At 37.0% G+C, this 22511-nt stretch overlaps 1 protein-coding gene across 1 annotated transcript in view; it reads right to left on the bottom strand.

The window, feature by feature from the left end:
* Positions 1–14034: 14034 nt before the first annotated feature.
* Positions 14035–22511, bottom strand: part of LOC123233989 (complement C5-like) — a 96288-nt gene continuing 87811 nt past the window's right edge. Inside the window, exon 5 of the mRNA XM_044659960.1 lies at positions 14035–14266. Coding sequence (XP_044515895.1) covers positions 14035–14266 — 232 coding nt within the window. The remainder of the gene's footprint in view (positions 14267–22511) is intronic.

Genomic DNA, 22511 nt, shown 5'->3' with positions numbered 1-22511 from the left:
TAAGATCTTATATGATTAAGCCACCTTCCTTCATATTTTTTTCACTGATTCCCTTGATATTCTTGACCTTTGGGAATTTGACTATAATATTCCAAGAGATTTCATTTGGGGGTCTGTTTCAGGAAGTAATCAATAAATTCTTTCAATTTCTATATTACTCTCTCCTAGGATGTGAAAGCAGTTTTTCTGGATAATTTCTTGAAATATAATGTGTTGGCCTCTTTTTTCTGATTGTGGGTTTCAGTTACTCCAGTAATTCTTAAATTGTCTCTCCTCATTGTTTTCCAGGTCAGTTATTTTTCTAATGAGATCTTTTACATTTTCTTATATTTTTTAGATTTTGTTTTATTGTTTCTTGATGTCTCATGAACTCATTATCTTCCATGTGCCCACTTCTGATTTTTAAATAATTATTTTCTTCATTGAGTTTTTGAACCCTTTTTACATTTGACCAATTATACATTTTAAAAAGTTTTCTTCTTCAGTGAATTTTTGTACATCTTTTTATTCATTTTGCTTTCTTTACTAAGCTATTGACTCTTTTTCATAATTCTCTTGTATCACTCACATTTCTTTTCTAAATTTTCCCTCTTTCTCTTTTTTCCAGGAATTTGTTACGAGCCTAAGACCCAATTCCCATTGTTCTTTAAGTCTTTGTCTGTAGCCATTTTGAAATCACTATCTTCTTGTGATTTTGTCTTTCCATCTTCCCTGTCACCATAATAACTTTTTATGGTCAAGGTTTTTTATTTTTATAATTGTGATTTACCCATATTTTCCATCTATTTCTTGGCTTTTAACTTTATGTTAAAGTTACTCTCTGGCCTCAAGATGGAAAGAGTACTGTCTCAAGTTTCAGGTTTTGTGGTGCTGTTTTCAAAGTTAGTTCTGGGAGTCTGTAAGTTTTTAGGTCTTCTAAGGTTGAATGAAGTAGAGAGGTGTGGTCACTGTTCTGCTGGCCTATGCTCTGATCTGTGCATAACAAGAAGTACCCTTTTCCACCAAAGAACTGTGGTCAGGGTCCTTGCTCTTTTTAGTGCTTCTCCTTAACCTGGGACTATATTCCAGCATTGCTTATGTGTAGTGCCTACCACAAGTGCCAGCAAAGGGCCCTCTCTAATCTCCTTCTGACCATTTGTCTCATTTTCTTACTGTCTATGAGATGAGAGTTCCCAAAGCCACTGTTACAGATGGACATGCCTTCAACATCTGCCACTGGCTTGTCATGTTACCTGTGCTAGACTGTGCTCTACTCTCAGTCCAGTAAGAAAAACCTTTCCTACCAACCTTCTAAATTGCCTTGTCTGGACAACTGTTATACCTCATCCTTTTATTGGTTCTACATTCTAGAGAATTCATTTTAATGTTGTTTGGAGGAGAATTTAGAAGAACTCAGGTGAGTCCCTGCCTTTATTCTATACACCATCATGATCCTATCCCCACAAAGACTTTTATATGGCCTTAGATGATCAAGAAGCCACATCAGCATGGTCAAAGGTTATCAGGAATCTGTCATATGTCGAGGCAGTCACAACTTTATTCTTAACCATTGGGCTTAACAAATCCTAGAGAAAGCTTTCTCATATTTATATGTGTATGCATATGTGAGTATACACATATGTGTGTATATAACACCAATAAGCACAAGAACCACTATTAAATCAGAGGACTATGGTGTTTTCCTTTTCCCCTCTACTTTTAAGAATCCCTCTTGGCTCTAGAGCCATACTATGAACTGAGTACAATTCTGGGGAGAACCTGACCTCTAAAGAGAGGGGTAGGTTCTTCCTCAAACTCACTAGCTCTGCATTCCTACCCTTAGAGGGAAATTAAATAAAAAGCTTGTGCATATCTAGCTTCTCACCAACAAAGGGAAACAAAAAGGTACTTGATATACACTGTAGATCAGATATAGGACTGTTATTTATTTCCTCTGCACAAAAGAAATGTTTAGCATGCACAAGAACCACAAATATATATTGACATGAAAACTTGAAACAAACAGCAGAAATAACATAACTACTATCATATTCTCCTAGAAAGTTACATCTTAAACCTCATAACATGAAGCACTTTGTGGAACTATAGAACAGGCAGTTCACACTTTACATTTCCTCTGAACTGTACAGACAATTCATATTAAGTCAATGCTATCTGGAAAACCATGACAGAGGTTCAGCTTATCCTCCTGCTTGTGATTATCCTCTTCTCCTACTGCCAGTTAGATCCAAAAGGGAAAAGAGGATTCAGAGATGTTCTTGGAACAAAAGACAAACAGATCAAAAGCCTTCAAAAATACTTTTGGAAAAAGCAGCCGTCATTTCAGCAAACAACAGCCAAGGTTAAAAACAGCTACATATGGATGGATTCATCCAATGTAACCAAGTTGTTTATTTCTGTATGGAGTCTATGTAGTGGCTTAGATCCAAGAACAGAATCAAAAGATCTTGCATCAGTGACATATTCATTAACTCAGCCAATAATGTATCAACAAAGAAGGGTCAAATAAATGCTAAGTCACATGGAGTTGTTTGGGTAAACAGATGTTGGCAATTCAAGACCTAGTTATTCCCACTTGAAATTATAGAAAGGTTATCCTTAAAAGGCTTAATTTGTTCATCAATGTAGATTTTTCAAGGAAGTATGAGAAACTGTCCAACATATCACTGCATAGTGTAAAAATGTAGCACCTACTGAATGTGTAACAATTTACCTGGTGAATAGAATTTTAGTTCAGAAACTCAAATATCTTTCATGGACTACCAAGGATGAATCTCTGTTACTACAAAAACAGACATCAGAACATCTTAGACAATTCAACCAATACACTTTATGGGAAATATACCATTATTAGAGATCAGATTAAGATAATCATTAGGACATAACATTTATTCCATAAATATTTAAAAACAATATTTTGATAGATGTTTTTATGTCACATACTCATAATCCTCAAGCTTCACGAAACAATAAGCTTTCAAAATAATGAAATCTAGCAGAACTCAAAAGCATGCAAGAGTTAAATAACATCCATGTGATCCTTGTTGTCCTATATATTACTGGAGTTGTTCCAAGAATTATATCATCAACCTTCTAAGGAAAGGCCTTATATAATAACACTTTTATTCTACTATGCTCTTATTCACAAAATCATTTTAACTCTCATTTCATTTATAAGAAAAATAGCTAACAATTATACAGCATTTTAAAATTTGTAGAGTTTTTTAAAAAAACGTTATGTCATCTGAGCCTTATAAGTCTGGGAGACAGGTGTTACTACTATCTCTAAAAGATGATAAAATTGAGACTGAGAGAGGTTAATTTGACCAATCCCACAACAGTAAGTGTCTAAAGGAGATCTTGTCTCCCTGATTCAAAGTTTAGCACTTGACTCACTTAACAGCTAGCTGTTTCATTGCTCCTGCATACCAGCAGTACCCTCTGTACTGGATCTTTGACTTCTTTCTCTACAGTATATAGCATAGCTGTAGGCCTTTGTTCAAGTGTCTTTCTTAGAAGGCTCTACATGGTGCTTTATTGGCTAGACTATATCCCCAGAGTCTACCACTGCCTCCTTATGTCAACTTGAATTGAAAAAATAACTCACTGTGATTTTTTTTCTTTGATTTCCTAATCAAGATTCTGTCTGATATATTTTTAAGATATTTCTAGAGTAGTTGTGAAGAGGAACAAGACTGTACTACTTTCTTCTACTCCACCATCTTGGCTTATTTCACTTCTTCTAGTATAGTTATATTAATTCATTGGTCAATGGAGAAAGATCTTAAATTCAAAGTATCAGCTTCTGGTTAAGATGGCGGCAGAGTAAGGAGCAGCAGCTTGATCTCTCCTAACCGAAGCATACAGGACTCCTCAAGGGGACATGAAAATGAATCCAGACAAACGAAGGGACCCCACAACAGGGCACAACATTGAAGGTATGTGGAATCGGGGCATTTCCACGCTATAAAGGGGTGAAACAGCTCTCACTAAAACATGAGAGGAAGAAGCCCCTCTCCCACCCCCCACACCACGTACAGCCCAGAGGCCAGTGCACAAGAGTTAAAGCAGGTTTGGGGTACCCATTAAGTCACTGACAGCTCCAGGGCTTGTTCCTGAGAGCAGCAAGACTTAGGACCCCAAGAGGCTAAAGAACTCGCACAGACTTTCCTGAGCATCTACACAGGTGAAGGCAGTGCCCTAGGCGAGCACAAGGATCTCAAGCACAGGCTTGGACCTCGAGTGGGGACCCTGTGCAGAAGGGAGCAAGGTTGTGGAAGAAGCGCCCTGAGACTGTTGAAGGAGCCTCAGGCAGAGGGGCAGACCAGGGACAACCAGGAGGCTCAACCCCAAGAACAAAGAGACCTGAAACCTCGGGAGTCAAGAGAGAGCAGACAGACCCTGAGTGTGAGGATAAAGCTGAGAGGGTACTGGGCTAACAACAATGGCAAGCCAAAATTGAGAAGCCCAGAAGAGAAAGATTATCAAGAAGAACTCTGGAACACTCGACAACTTTTACACAGAAAAAATCCAGACAACAGAGGAGGACAAACAAGTAATCATATCCAAATCTTCCCAAAACAATGAAAACTGGTCACAAGCTATTGAAGAGTTCAAAGCTGAGATGTTGAGAAAGATGGAAGAGATCTGGCAAGAAAATAACAGTTTAAAAGACAGAATTTTGCAATTGGAAAGTGAGACTCAGAAATCAAATGAACTGATGAGCAAATTGAACACCAGAAATGACCAGATTGAAAAGGAAAACCAAAAGATCATAGCCGAAAACCAAAAGATAATAGCTAAAAACCAGTCCCTAAAGGCTAGAATTGAGCAATTAGAAGCTAATGATCTCTCAAGACAACAAGAACAAATAAAACAAAGTCAAAAGACTGATAAAATAGAAGGAAACATGAAATATCTCAATGAGAAAGTGACAGACCAAGAAAACCGGTCTAGAAGAGACAATGTGAGAATCATTGGTCTTCCATAAAAAGCAGAAATTAATAGAAACTTGGACTCCATAACAAAAGAAATTATTCAGCAAAATTGCCCTGAAGTTCTACAACAAGAGGGCAATATAGAAATTGAAAGGATCCATAGATCACCCTCTACACTAGACCCAGAAAGGTCACCACCCAGGAATACAATAGCCAAATTCAAGAGCTTTCAAGTAAAAGAAAAAATCTTACAAGAAGCCAGAAAGAGACAATTCAAATATCAAGGAGCACCAATCAGGATCACACAGGATCTGGCAGCCTCCACGCTAAAAGACCTCAAGGCTTGGAATATGATATTCAGAACAAGAGAGCTGGACCTTCAGCCACGGATCAACTACCCATCAAAACTGACTATATACTTCCAGGGGAAAGTATGGGCATTCAACAAAATTGAAGATTTCCAAGTATTTGCACAAAAGAGACCAGGACTGAATGGAAAGTTTGATATCCAACCACAAAAATCAAGAGAAACATGAAAAGGTAAATAAGAAACAGAGGGGAAAGAAAGAAAACTCATAATTTTTTAAATTTGACTATTTAAAGCCTTCAATAAGAAGGAGAGGAAGAGAGCATTAAGAGGTAATATTTAAACCTTACTCTCAGTGTAATCAACCCGGAGAGGGAAGAGTAGCTATATTATCCATTGAGATAAAAAACTCTATCTAACCCTACTGAGAAAGTCAGAAGGGATAAACCAAGGGGAGCAGGGAAGTGGGGAGGTCAAAAAAGGGAGGGGAGAAGAAGGGGGATGGAATTTATTAGGCCTTTAAAAATAAAAAGAGGAGAATGATAAGGGAGGGGGTAGAAAGGGAAGTTAATCAAGGGAGGGGATAAGGGATACCAGTTCAAAGCAAACCACTGGTTTAAAAGGAAATAGGTTAAGAAGACGGGGTAGGAATAGGGGTAGATACGAAAATGTCAGCAAATGCACAACTGATAATTATAACTCTGAATGTGAATGGGATGAACTCGCTCGTAAAACAGAAGCAAATAGCAGAGTGGATTAGAAACCAAAATCCTACCATATGTTGTCTACAAGAAACACATATGAGGCGGGTAGACATACACAAGTTTAAGGTTAAGGGCTTGAACAACTCTGAGGTATCACCTCACACCTAGCAGATTAGCTAAAATGAAAGAAGGGGAGAGTAATGAATGCTAGAAGGGATGTGGCAAAATTGGGACATTAATGCATTGCTGGTGGAGTTGTGAACTGATCCAACCATTCTGGCTGGCAATTTGGAACTATGCCCAAAGGGCTATAAAAGAATGCCTGCCCTTCGATCCAACCATACCATTGTTGGTTTGTACCCCAAAGAGATCATAAATAAACAGACTTGTACGAAAATATTTATAGCTGCGCTTTTTGTGGTGGCAAAGAACTGGAAAAGGAGGGTATGTCCTTCAATTGGGCAATGGCTGAACAAATTGTGGTATATGCTAGTGATGGAATACTATTGTACTAAAAGGAATAATAAACTAGAGGAGTTCCAGGTGAACTGGAAAGACCTCCAGGAACTGATGCAGAGGGAAAGGAGCAGAGCCAGAACACTGTACACAGAGACTGATATACTATGGTAAAATCAAATGTAATGGACTTCTGTACCAGCAGAAAGCAATGACACAGGACAGCTCTGAGGGATTTATGGTAAAGAACGCTACCCACATTCAGAGGAAGTACTGCAGGAGAGGAAACATATAAGAAAAACAAATGCATGAACGCATGGGCTGAGAAGGACATGATTGGGGAAGTAGACTCAAAACTACCACACCAATGGAACTAACAACAATTTGGAAATAGGTCTTGATCAAGGACACATGTTAAAACCAGTGGAAATGTGCATCGGCCATGGGTGGGGGGAATGCGGGGGGTGAAGGGGAAAGTAGGATTACATGAATCATGTAACCAGGTTAAAAATGAATATTAATAAATGTTTAAAAATTAAAAAAAAATTCAAAGTATCAGCCATTAAATCAGTATTTATAAATGGTATAAAAACTTCATCATTTTTAGTCCTTTGTGTGATTTTATCAACACCAACAATAATGTAGAAGATAGCCAAATAGGAATGAACCACTTCTGCATTTTCATCTCTTCTATAAGTTACAGTGACTAAAGGGGGGGGGGGATCATTATCAGATGGCTATCTGGATGGCAAAAAGCCCCTAAGGGCTAAGTCTCAGAGGGAAATACATTATTTTGCATGAATTATACTCAAAATCTTAGTAGAACCTACCAAAGCCAATTTTCTACTGGCATATCTTTCAAATGTATTATTTATTCCACACAATAATGAAACACTTATCTAGGATTGTCATGGAAGAATCTTTTCTGTGTGGAAGAAAATAAAACACCACCAATGAGCTTCTGATGTATTCACTCTGAGTAGCTACATATCAACCTCAATGAAATTCAAAATATATCTAATAAGCATATACTATGGGCAGAGAATTGTTTGGGGTATTATGAAAATGGAAATATTTTTAAAGATGCAATATTTTGATGGAAATAAAGTATCTATAAAATGATATACACATGCATAAAGGGAATAGATACAAATTACTATGAAAAGCCAAGAGGAAGGATTGTTATTGACTTATGGAAAAGGAGCTAGGGGAATTGGGAAAATTTCAAGGAGAAAATAGCATATGGGCTACAACTTAAGGAAAAATTCAAGGCTAACAATCAGGTGATATATTGGGTACGCTACAGAATATGTGTCTATTCGCTTTTTCTATTTGTTTTCTGAGACTAGTGCCAAGTAGATATAAGAAAAATATTTACCAAGAATCCTCTTGTTTAATCAACAGATTGATGGCACACCCTCATTCGAGGTTATAAGTACAGATGTATTTTCCAATAATGAAAAGAAGGGAAAGTAGAAAGCTTTTTTGACCAAATATTATGAAACCTTCAACTGGCAATTCCTGCCTTGTAAGATAAAATATTCAGAAAATAGTGATTCCCACACTGTGAAATTTCTAACTCTCATTCAGATAATAACATCCAAAGTTGCAGAGTTTGCAAGAATCCAGAATTCCATAGTCTAACTAGGTTCTTCAGTGATAATTACTGGTCTTTTCACAATAAAAAGTACTAATTAGATAGCTACTTTCTATTCAGGGCTTTACTGTAATCAGGCTTACTTTCCCTTGCCCTATCTGACTCCTCTCCAAGGAACAATGTGAAAAAATGAGGCCTTGCCAAGATAGTGTAGGAATTCCACAGAAGAATAAATCTACACACTTCAGTAACAGTGATAGAAAGTATTCTCAGCAGGATTATTCCACAGCCAATGGGGCTGGGGTAACCACTTGTCAGATTCACAGCTTTAACTTTTAGGAAAATAGCACATGCCTTCTCTCCTTCTTACTGAGAGGGAATCACTCTTGCCAGCTCTCAAGCAGAGAAAGCTTGGATAGACTGGTAGCACTCAGCTATAGTCTATTAAACTGAAGTGAAGTTGGTTAACAAGAAAAATTTCAGGCTTTCTAATCTATACTCAGATTCAAGAAAGAAAAAAAATCAGTCAGAAGGATTTTCAATTTGCATATTTGAATGTGTGGCATTAATAAATCTTTGAAGACATTCAATCATATCAGAAAACCACAGTGAAAGACCTTTAACTCTGTTCCCTTTACTACTTCAGATACAGAAAAAAATGACTTTCTAGTGCTCCTAGATGTCAGATGTACCTGGCTCTTTTAGGTAAATGAGAGTACATATCCTTTCTCATACTCTATATCATTGTTTTTAGTATTTAAGATTTCATAACACCACATATTCCTGAAATACAATCATTTGTCCCTCATCAGCAACAACCTACTGAATATTAAGACAAATCAGTCCTGTTGCAAGTGAAACCGAAAAGTCAAATTATTGTTTAATATCACAAAACAAGACTGTTTAGGTATAAGCATAAGTGCTCAAAGCAGGATCTGAAAATAATTCAAATAGCTACCAGCATGACCAATTCCCATTGTTCTTCTTGAAGAATATTTTTTAAAAATTCAAAGCCTATTTTTTCAAAAAATGCTTTTCTAGGCAAAACCATTAATTTCTTAGCTCTGTAGCTTTTGGCATAGTTCTCCTTTGTTCACCCTTCCAATTCACCCTGGGAACTTCTAAAGAGGAATTTTTTAATATGAAATGAGATTATTGCAAAAGACCTTTCTATTTGCACACCCTTTTTTCCTGCTAGTTCCAAAAAGTTAAATTGCTAAAACCTTAAAAGACAATATGTGTTTGTTTTAAAATACAACATGTACATAAGTTAGAGTTTTGGGAGATCTAAATTCATGGTTTCATCTGTGTATAAAGCACTCCCAGGTGTAGAAGCTCCATCCACCAAATCATATCTGAAACTTATTTGTACCTTGTAGTCTTATAGCATTTTTTGGGTCACTAAGTAGCTTGCCAGTGGTTTACATAGCCAGAATACATAAAAGGCAATTCTCGAGTCCAAGTCTTCTTAACTCCAAGATCAGCTCCACTACACTGATTGACTTTCTAGGATAGACTTAACTATGTTAACTGGCTTCATCATCATGATCATCATTGATATTTTAGAATCCTCTTTTTTATTTTTAGAAAATGTAAAATAAATAATTTTGATTATATTAAATTTAAAAGTTTTTGTACAAACGAAAACAATGCAACCAAAATCAGAAGGGAAACAACAAACTGGGAAAAATGTTTATAAAAAAATTCTGACAGAGGTCTAATTACTCAAATATACAAGGAGCTAAATAAAAAAATCAAGTCATTCCCCAATTGATAAATGGGCAAGGGACATGAATAGGCAATTTTCAGATAAAGAAATCAAAAGTATCAGTAAGCACATGAGAAAGTGTTCTAAATCTCTAATAATTAGAGAAATGCAAATCAAAACAACTCTGAGGTACCACTTCACACCTAGCAGATTGGCTAAAATGATAGCAGGGGAGAGTAATGAATGTTGGAGGATATGTGGCCAAATTGGGACATTAATGCACTGCTGGTGGAGTTGTGAACTGATCCAGCCATTCTGGCTGGCAATTTGGAATCATGCTCAAAGGGCTATAAAAGAATGCCTGCCATTTGACCCAGCCATACCATTGTTGGGTTTGTATCCCAAAGAGATCATAGATAAACAGACATGTACAAAAATATTTATAGCTGCGCTTTTTGTGGTGGCAAAAAACTGGAAAAGGAGGGTATGTCCTTCAATTGGGGAATGGCTGAACAAACTGTGGTATATGCGGGTGATGGAATACTATTGTGCTAAAAGGAATAATAAACTGGAGGAGTTCCAGGCGAACTGGAGAGACCTCCGGGATCTGATGCAGAGCGAAAGGAGCAGAGCCAAAAGAACATTGTACACAGAGACTGATACACTGTGGTAAAATCGAATGTAATGGATGTCTGTACTAGCAGCAATGCAATGACCCAGGACAATTCTGATGGATTTATGGAAAAGAACACTACCCACAGATGAAGAACTACAGGAGTGGAAACACAGAAGAAAAACAACTGCTTGAACACTTGGGTTGATGAGGACATGATTGGAGATGTAGACCCAAAAAGATCACACCAATGTAACTATCAATAATATGTAAATAAGTCTTGACTGACCACACATGTTAAAACCAGTGGAAATGTGAGTTAGCTACAGTGGGGGGGGGTATGGGGATTGAGGGGGTGAAGGGTAAAGTAAAAACATGAATTATGTAACCATGGAAAAATTTTCTAAAAATCAAAAATTATTAAAAAAAAAAGAATCCTCTAGCATTTTAGGACTCAGAAAATGATCAAGAAGTACAACCAGCTTTCAATTACCATTTGAAATGACCAAGAATAAGAAGAATAAATAAAATTCAGGGGGAAATGATAAATATTATTTTCAGTCAGAAGTATGTTGACATGCCTAAGAAACCAGTCCTCAAATAGTTAGGTAGAGCACATCACATGCACAAAAATTTGTATTTTATGACATAAATGATCTGGAAGTCTGAAGTCCTGATTCCTTTTTACCTTTTGTGCTCCCTCCATGCATTATGCTGAATCACTTTGTTTTTTAGCCTCCTCATATGGAAATTTAAAGTCTAACATATGATCTTATTTGTAGATACGGAAAATCATTGGAGAATCTTTTTTAAAAGGCCTTTAATAACCATGACAAAAACCATGTATTTTAACTTTTTAAAAAATTTTCAATTTATGGCTAAGATCTCAGAGGAATGCTCATATATTCATAGAATTCACACATAAAAAGAACCTTGGATTTCTTCTACTCCTTTACTCTTAAAGATGAGGAAATTAGCCATAATTGGGGCAAAGTGACTTGTCTAAATGCAAGTAAATGAGCCAAAATCCAGGACTAAAATCCAGGTTTCCTAACTCCTAGACCAGTATTTTTGTTTAATCTCTTCTTTCATAATGAAGCCATAGAATTTTAGAGCCAGAAGAAACTTTAGGGATGTGTCCAATATGACCTCCTTCATCAATGGTATTAGGGTTTTATTATCTGAGTACTTGAATTGTTTTGAGATTTTCAATAAAAAGAGCACAAACTTGAAGATAAAGGTACTACGAATTTGAATTGTGCCAGGTTTGACACAGTCTGGTCTGAGAGCTCAGATTTGAGACTAGAATAAAATGAGATTTTTCTAATGAGGCTGAAGAGCACTGAAGCCACATAGACTAACATCTTTTATGTTGAGGCAACCAAAAGGTCTTGTCAAAGGATTAAGCCTAAGCATCCTGTGCCAATCAACTCTCAGATAAAGCTTCCTTGCAATTTAGAGAAAGAATTAGATTAGCTTACATTACAGGAGACTCTCGTAGATATTTTTTCTACTATCATCCTTTGATGGTAAGATCCTAAAAGTTTTCTAAAAGATCTCTTGCCATTGAAATGGTATGAATCATTATTAAATATTCTTACTCTTAGGGAGACAAGAAACTAGGCATAAGAAGAATTGGCAGGTTTTTTAAAAAATAAACTAGATTTAAAAGATAGCAAAAGTAAATTTAATTTAATTTAAAAAATGGCGCCTTAAGGAATGACTGAATATGGAAGAAAACAAAACAGTAAGCACGGGCTTTGTTTCTCTCTCTCCTGGAAGGGCCTAGCACTGTTTCTAATGACCTGATGAAGACAAATTATTGTAATGTGTCTCTACATATAAAGTAGTGACAATGACCAGAAGCAGTCTTGGGTACACCAAAGCCATAAGCCTAGGTGCATGATCATATGGTGATTCTCATCATGGTTGGGTTTCATCCTTAAAATGTATCTAAGAGTCAATCAATAAATATTTGTTAAATGCCTATTATATGCCAGGAACTGTATCCCTGAGGATACAAAAAGAGGCAAAGAGCTCAAAATCTAATGGGGGAGCCAACAAGCAAACAAACGTATATAAACAAACTAAACACAAGATAATTAGGAAATAGTTGAAAGAGGGAAATCACTAGAATTAAGTGGTTAGGAAAGTCTTCCTACAGAAGATAGGATTTTCATTGGGATTTAAAGGAAGCCACAGAAACCAGTAAATGGAGATGAGGAGGAAGAGAATTCCAGGCATGAGAGATAGCTGGAGAAAATGCCTGGAGGGGAAGCTAAGTGGCTCCTTGGATAGAAAGTCAGGCCTGGAGATAGAAGGTCTTAGGTTCAAGTCTGATCTCAGATACTTCCTAGCTCTGTTACCCTGGGCAAGACACTTAACCCCAATTGCCTAGCCCTTACCTCTCTTCTGACTTGGAACTGAATCTTAGTATTGATTCTAAAACAGAAGGTAAGGGTTTAATAAAAGAAAATGCCTGGAACTGAGTCTCTTCTGCATGGAAGAGCAAAAAGGACAATATCACTAGATCAAAGAGTAGGAAGTAAGATGTAAGAATACAGAGAAAATGAGGTTGGAGTGCTTTGAATGCCAAACAAAAAATTTTGTGTTTGATTTGATCCAGAAAGTGATAGTGAGCTCCTGGACATTATTGAGTAGGGAATAGGGCAGGGGTCAGCAATGTATGGCTCTCCAGCCATATCTGGCTCTTTTGAGGGCCAGATATGGCTCTTTCTGCAGGAGCCATAAAGTCAAGCGCTGTTATAGGAGTACACACTGTTACAGGAGCACACACTGTGAGCACTGTACAGCGCGCATGAAATTACATTTTTAAAAATGTGGCGTTTATGGCTCTCACGGCCAAAAAGGTTGCTGACCCCTGGAATAGGGCAATGGTTGGAGTTGTGCTTCAGGAAAATTACTTTGGTGACTGAACAGAGGATGGATTTTGAGTCAAATGACTTAAGGTAGGCACCAACAGGGCTATTCCAGTGTTCTAGGCATGAAGCAATGAGTGCTTGCATAAGAATGGTGATGGTGCCAAAAAATAAAAGGAGACATATTGAAGAGATGTTGGAAAAATAAACACAACAGGCCTTGACAATATGTAAGTTATGGGAGTGAGAGGACAGAAAAAGGGAGAGTGAGGAGACAAGGATATCTTCCAGCTTGGAAGCCTGAGGGACTTAGATAATGGTATTGCCTTCAAGAGTACTAGGAAATGTAGAGATGAGGAAGGGAGGGTTTTCAGGGAAAACAATAAGCTTGGTTTTGGATATGTTAAGTTTAAGATCTACTATACGTAAAGATATCAAGTTTGAGATGTCTAAAGCAATTGGAAATGTGAAATTAGAACTCAGCAGAGAGTTAGAACAGGATAGATAGATTTAAGAATAATCATAAAATGGTAATTTAATTCATGAGATCACCAAGTAAAGTCATATAGAGGGAGAAGAGAAGGTCTACGACAGATCCCTGAGATACATCTATGGTTAGAGTGCTTAACCTGGATGAGGATCAGGCAAAGAAAAGAGTAAGAAAGAATAGTTATGTAAGTAAGAGAACCAGGAGAAAGTGATGTCCCAAAAACATAGAGAAAAGGGAGATGACCGGTGTCAAAAGCAGGTACATGTGGAAAATAATGACTGGGAAAAGGCCACTAGATTTGGCAATTAAGAAATTATTGAGGAAGAACATGTCCTTCTTTCTGTCACTGCGCCTTTTCTAGGACTTGGGGTGCCAGAGCTGTCTGGTGCTCCTGGGGTTCCGCCTCTTCTGAGTTGTGAGGTCCGAAGTGGTCTCCAGCAAGGAGCACCTGCAGAAGCTGAGGTGGAAGACGGGCTACTCCTTCACCAACTGTAAGAAAGCGCTGGAAACTTGTGGCGGGGAACTGGCCCAGGAGGAAGGAGGAAGCAAACCTACTAAACTTCAAGGTAGAAAAACTAAATAAGGGCTGATTAGATTGTTACAAGAAGGAAATTCAGCTGTAATGGTAGAGGTGAACTGTAAGACAGATTTTGTTTCTAGAAATTTAAAGCCTTGAAGTTCAAGTTCAAAATTGGTGCAAGATAAGACACTGGTTGAACATTTTGAAGTGAACAAAAGGAAGTTTATTTAGTCACATCATTGGAAATATATTCAACCAGAACAGAGCACTTGGCTTAGGTAGTTGCCCCCCTTATCTCCTTACAGAAGTACATCTGCTCACCTCTATGTGGTGATTGCTACTCAGTGCAGCCATGAGAGATATATGCCAAAGCTAAAGGTCACTGACTCCATGTGAGCTGGTATCTTTATTGTAATTAAGTGACCAGGAAACAATTTTAAAAGTGGAACACCTTAAACCTTATCCCCTGAACCAATTAAGACTCAGGGAGAGTTTTCTTGTCTTTAGATAAAAAACTAGTCTAGTCTATATGGTAGGGGACTCTTGTAGCCATTCTTCTTTCACAAGCTAGTAATTACAGATGAAATGATCAGTTGATTATGCATTTTATGACTATGACGAGAGCTCAGTGATTTATTTGTTCTGTCCTCTATAGAATCACTTGTTGCAAATAGAAAAATCTGAAAAGGAAGTAACATCTTGTTCTTTGTCAAAAGGTACTTGAAGTGCCTAGTCTGATTCCTGAATGGGAATACCCATTGACCTGTTGTGATTTTAACAAGTTACAAAATGTGAACATTTTGAACCCAAAATGAATGTCCATTTAAAAAACTTACACTCCCTGCCCTACTTGATAGTCTAAAGCAGCTTGTTACCGTTATCAGTAAGAAAAGGCAATTGATTTTTGGAGCAGGAAGGAAGCTGCTGTTGTGAGTAATTCTGATTAGGGCACCATTCTTTCTTCTAAGGCTGCTTTTATCCAACCTATGAAAATAAATCTAGCCCAGTCTTCTAAGCCATTGTTTCTAAATTTGTGCTTATCTATAGAGCTAATTATAAAGACAGGAGGCAAGTGAACCAGGTGAGACATCCGTGTGGCAGAGAAGTGTAACTCTTAAAAGTCTGTTTATCTGGATGCCTTTCCCTAAGCGTATCCATGTCCCTCTGGACTGTGAATATCTCTGAGGACTGTGTTATAATGAGGTATATGCAACAATCTGATGAAGATCTTCAAAGATGGCCTTCATCTAAAAGCTTTAAGAAGTGATGAAATTGTGACGGCTGCTCTCTTGACAATACTTTAGGAGCCCTTCCCCATATTCTTAGATATATCATTCCTTTAGGGACTCTGGGAATTGAGGCTCATAGGATCTTGACAGCCATGAAATGTAAAATCCTAAAAAGTCAAACCTCTTTAAATATCTGACTCCAGTATGATTCTCTTTTCTATATTTTTAAGTTTTCATGGGAATTTGAACCAGGCCGATTTCCAAGTAGTTTACATAAGAGTCAAAGCTTATGTGGGCACTAGCCCACCATTCAAAAGAAATTCCTCACTTCCCTTAGTGCTTCCTGACTCATCTGTGATACAGAATTTCTTCCCAGAATTTAGCCCTTTGTCCAAAACTTTCATTCATTGGTCCTCCCCTTTTATTGTCTAAATTAATCAGTCAGCTAGCATTTACCATGTATGGAGTACTATGCTAAAACATTGGCAATACAAAGAAAGACAAAACTGTGGTACCTACATTCAAGCAGATGAAGTTCTTTTTTTTCCAGCTCATGTTCTAATAGTGTAGACAACATGTAAACAATTATGTATATAACAAGATATATACAGGAAAAGTGAGAGATGATCTTAAAATAGAAGGCACTAGTGAGAGGGGAGAGGGACTGGGAAAGACCTTGCAGAAGGTGGGATTTGAGCTGAGTTTTGAAGAAAGCCAGGGAAGTCAGATGAGTAACTCTAATAATGGGAAAAATAGAAAATTAGCAAAAGAAATACTTGGTAATAAGTATGATATCCTTCATAGATATATCTTATAGATAGATATTTTACCTATTTTCATAGCTGGTTCCATTTATGAGAATTCTTGGAGTATAGGTTCTTGTGTTTGCTTAATTTAGCTACAATAATTAAGTAGAAGAGTAGACCACTGGCCATGTTGCTCACTCAGCCTTGTCCTTGGAAGCTTTAATGACTTCAAGAAACAAGCAAACTCTACCACACAACAGTACCTACTGAGAGATAATAAGATAGTAGAGTGGTAACTTTTTCTATCTATACTGCAATGGTGGTACAAGTAGTCACAAACTAATAAGGATAAAACCCTACTCTAATTCTACCCAAGCAACCCTCTACAGAATAGGTATTATTTCATAGCTTACAACTCTGGGTTCATTGACATTGTTCAGTCATTTTCAGTTGAATTTGACTCTTTGTGATCCCATTTGGAGAATTCTTGGCAAAGATATTGGAGTGGTTTACCATTTCCTTCTCTAGCTCATTTTACAGATAAAGGACGTAGGCAAACAAGGCTAAATGAATTTCCCAGAGGCACACATCTAGTAAGTGTCTTAGATTATAGAATTCATAAAAAATCCTACAGCTCACAATATCTAATGACTTGATCTTTGGTATGATTACTTATGTGTTATACTCTTAAACTTCAGAATCTACCACTGACCCAGTAGAGGTACATGTAACAGGCTAATTTTGCCTGGACTTGTGTGGTGGTTCACATTCAACAACCATTCAAGAATGAAATGAGACACTCATAGCCCATAATTTCAAACAGAAATTTACTTAGCCATAGCAAGAAAAAGGCATTCAGAATTTGGAAAGCATATTCACTAGGGACATATCTGACTCATGCTGCTATCCTGTAGTCCAAAGCCCAGGGGAAAAGTCCTGCCTGTTTTTGTACTCAAGCAAATATGAATCTATGTCCATAACCTAAGCCTTAGTTCTCTGAGACAATTAAATCTCAAGGACATTTTTAATACTTTGTAAGGAAACCTAACCTAACCTTCCTTGAGTGATGCCTTATCATATTTTTCCCACTATAGTAAGCCATCATTTCCTTATATGTTCAATGATAGATCTCCTTCAGGGATCTTTGTTTTGTCTGAAGAAAATCTTCAACATTCTTCTCATGTTTAACTTTCACAACCTCAAGCATTTGTATGATTTTAAGTGACCTCATTTTCACTTTCATGTTGGCAATCCAATTGTGGTTAAGGGCAATAGAGAAAAAAATGCTCAGTGTGTATCCTACAAGATATCTTACAGTCTTGTTCACCCTACCATTGTAAAGAGCTCCTCACATATTCATTGCATATTTTTATTGTCTTTAAAACTCAAGTTTTGTGCTGCAATTATGCCCCCCAAAGCCTAGTGCAAGTACTTTGGGATCTAAGCCCAAGTGTGTAGGTCAGTGAAATAGCTTAGTGAGAAAATAAAGGTGTTAGATTAACTTTGTGCCAGAATGTCTACTGCTGACAGCCTAATTGACAAACTGGCTTGAAACATCTATCAGAGCTTCAAGGTTAAGCATCAATTTGCTTTTGCTACGGTCCTATATTCTGAGACACTTAGGGATCTCAAACAGTGTACAAAGTAGACATCACTGATGGATTATTTCAAACTAGTGCATCCTTTATGATCTCCAATGCTATCTACCAGTCGTAAGGACAGAGTGTTAGAGGTAATGAAGAAGCCTCACCAATCCTGGGGACTTTTAACAGTAGTTACTGAGGTACTGGCATTTTCCCCCTTGATTTTCAAAGAGCAGCCAGATCTACAGCATTATAGTATACTGTAAAGTGCTCTCATATCACCATCTGACACAGTGGAAGATAAGATTAAGGTTAAAAAATGTTTTAGTTTTGAGAATTTTATTTGCTCTATGGTATTTATGGTACTGTAGATTTCATATGAAATGAAAAGTGAATATTGTCTGAAATCAGTGTTTTTTATTTAAAATGTTAGCACTTGGAATTTTAGGGAATTACTAGCAAGAAAAATGTTTTGCATGTTATCAATTTTATTTTGTGTACTGCATTTTATGGGTTATTTCATGGTTACTGTATTAGGAAAAAATGCATATTATCAGAATTAATGTGTTAAAAAGAATTATATGCAGAAAAGTGCATTTTCAGAAATCTCTGGTGAAAGATTATGTTTGGGTAGCTATGAAAACCTAATCTATTTCTCATTGGTTCAACATATCAACATTTGCATTTTTTTTTACTTTCATGCTGTTGTCTAGGAATATTGCCCCCATAGACACTGAAGATTGACTATATATGTTGTTGGTGAAAGGAGTGGAAAGAATCAGGGTTTGACTATAGGTTAGTTAAACGACTGATGAATAAATGATCTGAGAGAATGGTTGACTTGCAGCCAATTCCATTCTGATAATCTTGTCTGAGCTATAATTAACATTAGTTATTCATTCAATAAGCATTTATTAACTGCCTACTATGTGCCAAACACTGTACTAGATATTGAGGATATAAAGAATAAATCCTACTCTCAAGAGGTCATATTATACTGAAGGAAGTAAAGTATACATAGACAACTAAATACAAATGTCTATAATTTGTAAGGGGGAGACACTAGGGGCATCAAAATAAGCTTCCTATAGAAGACAGTGCCTAAAATGAACTTTAGAGCAAGCTAGAGATTAAATGAGGCAGAAGTGAAAAGAGTGAGCATTTCAGGCAAGGCATATAGAGCATGTAAAGATAGCTATAGGAGGTAGGATGTCATATACAAGGAATAGAAAGCAGGAAGTTTGGATGCAATGTAGAGTGCATGAGAGAAATTAATACATAATAAAATTAAAAAAGAAAGCTGGATCCAGTCTGAGAAAGGATATAAAATACTAAAAAATAACGTGGGCTTTATTCTAGAGGCAAGAGAAAGTCACTGGACTTTCTTGAGTAGGGAAATGGCATGTTCAGTCTCATTCTTCAGGAACATCATTTTAGTACCTGTGTAAAAGATGGAATAAACAAGAGCAAGTCAGAAGGGGATAGCTGGGTGGCTCAGTGGATAGAGAGCCAGGTCTGGAAATGGGAGGTCTGGATTCAAATCTGACCTTAAACACTTCCTAGCTATGTGATCCCCAAACAAGTCACTTAACCCCAGTTGTCTAGACCTTACTCCTCTTCTGCCTTAGAATCATTTGAAGATGTCCTATAGGCAATTGATGATTCAAAATTGGAGTTCATAGGGAAAATAAGAGATGGATCAATGAAAATAGGAAGTGAGAAAGTGAAAGCATTGAATATATATACTTTTTTCTGTCTTGTTCAGTAGATTCAGCAGAGATAGAAGTCTATATGTGTTGGGGATTAATGGGTGGTTAAGGAGTGAAAGGTAGTGCACAGGGCAGAGATAATTCAATGACAAAGGACAGAAATCAACAGAGTAAGAAGTAGTATAGTCAGATAGTTTAGAATTCATCAATCTTGAACATATACAAGCATTCTGGAAGGCAATATGTAACTACGCTCAAAGGTCTATAAAGCTATGCATGCCTTTTTACTAGAAACACTATTATGTTTTCTGTATCCTAAAGAGATCAAAGATAGGGGGGAAGGACCCACTTGTACAAAAATGTTTTTTGCAGCTCGTTCTGTGGTGGCAAAGAACTAGAAACTGAGGAGGTGTTCATCAGTTGAAGAATGGCTCAACATGCTATGGAATATGGTTGTAATGAAGACTATTGTGCCTTAAGAAATGGTGAACAGAATGAGTTCGGAAAATACAGACAACAAACACTTGAAAAAAATTACAGATTTCTTTAGGGGAAAAAAACATAAACATTTCACACTCCAAGTCATCTACTGATAAAATGTAATAATTTAAATGACAGTCAGGGGAAGATCTGTGGGAAAATTTGGAACTAAAGTGTTTATTGATTCTTTTTTTTCTTTTTTTTAAACATTTATTAATATTCATTTTTAACATGGTTACATGATTCATGCTCCTACTTTCCCCTTCACCCCCCATCCCCCCCCACCATAACCAACACACATTTTCACTGTTTTTATCATGTGTCCTTGATCAAAACCTATTTCCAAATTGTTGTTAGTTGCATTGGTGTGGTAGTTTCGAGTCTACATTGCCAATCATGTCCACCCCAACCCATGAGTTCAAGCATTTGTTTTTCTTATATGTTTCCTCTCCTGCAGTCCTTCCTCTGAAGGTGGGTAGCATTCTTTTCCATACATCCCTCAGAGCTGTCCTGTGTCACTGCATTGCTGCTGGTACAGAAGTCCATTACATTCGATTTAACCACAGTATATCAGTCTCTGTGTACAGTGTTCTTCTGGCTCTGCTCTTATCGCTCTGCATCAATTCCTGGAGGTCTTTCCAAGTCACCTGGAACTCCTCCAGTTTATTATTCCTTTTAGCACAATAGTATTCTATCACCAACATATTCCACAGTTTGTTCAGCCATTCCCCAATTGAAGGACATACCCTCCTTTTCCAGTTTTTTGCCACCACAAAAAGCGCAGCTATAAATATTTTCGTACAGGTCTGTTTATCTATGATCTCTTTGGGGTACAAAACCAACATTGGTATGGCTGGATCAAAGGGAAGGCATTCTTTTATAGCCCTTTGAGCATAGTTCCAAATTGCCAGCCAGAATGGCTGGATCAGTTCACAGCTCCACCAGCAATGCATTAATGTCCCAGTTTTGCCACATCTCCTCCAGCATTCATTACTCTCCCCTTCTTTCATTTTAGCCAATCTGCTAGGTGTGAGGTGATACCTCAGAGTTGTTTTGATTTGCATTTCTCTAATTATTAGAGATTTAGAACATTTTCTCATGTGCTTAATAATACTTTGAATTTCTTTACCTAAAAATTGCCCATTCATGTCTCTTTCCCATTTATCAATTGAGAAATGGCTTGATTTTTTATACAATTGATTTAACTCCTTGTATATTTGAGTAATTAGACCCCTGTCAGAGTTTTTTGTTATAGATTTTCCCCAATTTGTTGTTTCCCTTCTGATTTTGGCTGCATTGTTTTTGTTTGTACAAAAGCTTTTTAACTTAACATAATCAAAACCATTTAAATTACATTTTGTAATTTTCTCTAACTCTTGCTTGGTTTTAAAGTCTTTCCTTTCCCAGAGATCTGACAGGTATACTATTCTGTGATCACTTAACTTATTTATAGTTTCCCTCTTTATATTCAAGTCATTCACCGATTCTGAATTTATCTTGGTGTAGGGTGTGAGGTGTTGATCTAAACCTAATCTCTCCAATATTGTTTTCCAAATTTCCCAGCAGTTTTTGTCAAATAGTGGATTCATATCCCAAAAGTTGGGCTCTTTGGGTTTATCATACACTGTCTTGCTGATGTCATTTACCCCAAGTCTATTCCACTGATCCTCCCTTCTGTCTCTTAGCCAGTACCATATTGTTTTGATGACTGCTGCTTTATAGTATAGTTTAATATCTGGTACTGCTAGGCCCCCTTCCTTCACATTTTTTTTTCATTATTTCCCTTGATATTCATGACCTTTTGTTATTCCAAATGAAATTTGTTATAGTTTTTTCTAATTCAGTAAAGAAGTTTTTTGGTAGCTTGATAGGTATGGCGCTAAATAGGTAAATTAATTTGGGAAGAATGGTCATTTTTATTATGTTAGCTCATCCTACCCATTAACAATCAATGGCTTTCCAATTGTTGAGATCCAGTTTTATTTGTTTGAAAAGTGTTTTGTAGTTTGTTTTTTTTTTGTTTTTTTTTTAAATTTTTTATTTATTTATTTATTTATTTTTAACATTTATTAATTATCATTTTTAACATGATTACATGTTTCATGCTCCTATTTTTCCCTTCACCCACCGCACTCCCCCCACCCATGGCCGACGCACTTTTCCACTGGTTTTGTCATGTGTCCTTGATCAAGACCAATTTCCCAATTGTTGGTGGTTGCATTGGTGTGGTAGTTTCGAGTCCACACCCTCAATCATGTCCGCCCCGACCCATGCATTCAAGCAGTTGCTTTTCTTATATGTTTCCTCTCCTGCAGTCCTTCCTCTGAATGTGGGTAGCATTCTTTACCATAAATCCCTCAGAATTGTCCTGGGTCCTTGCATTGCTGCTGGTACAGAAGCCCATTACATTCAATTTTACCACAGTATATCAGTCTCTGTGTACAATGTTCTTTTGGCTCTGCTCCTTTCGCTCTGCATCAGATCCCGGAGGTCTCTCCAGTTCGCCTGGAACTCCTCCAGTTTATTATTCCTTTTAGCACAATAGTATTCCAT

This window comes from Gracilinanus agilis, chromosome 2, assembly GCF_016433145.1.
Source record: "Gracilinanus agilis isolate LMUSP501 chromosome 2, AgileGrace, whole genome shotgun sequence".
NCBI lineage: Eukaryota > Metazoa > Chordata > Mammalia > Didelphimorphia > Didelphidae > Gracilinanus > Gracilinanus agilis.
This window is presented reverse-complemented; position numbering and strand designations above follow the sequence as displayed.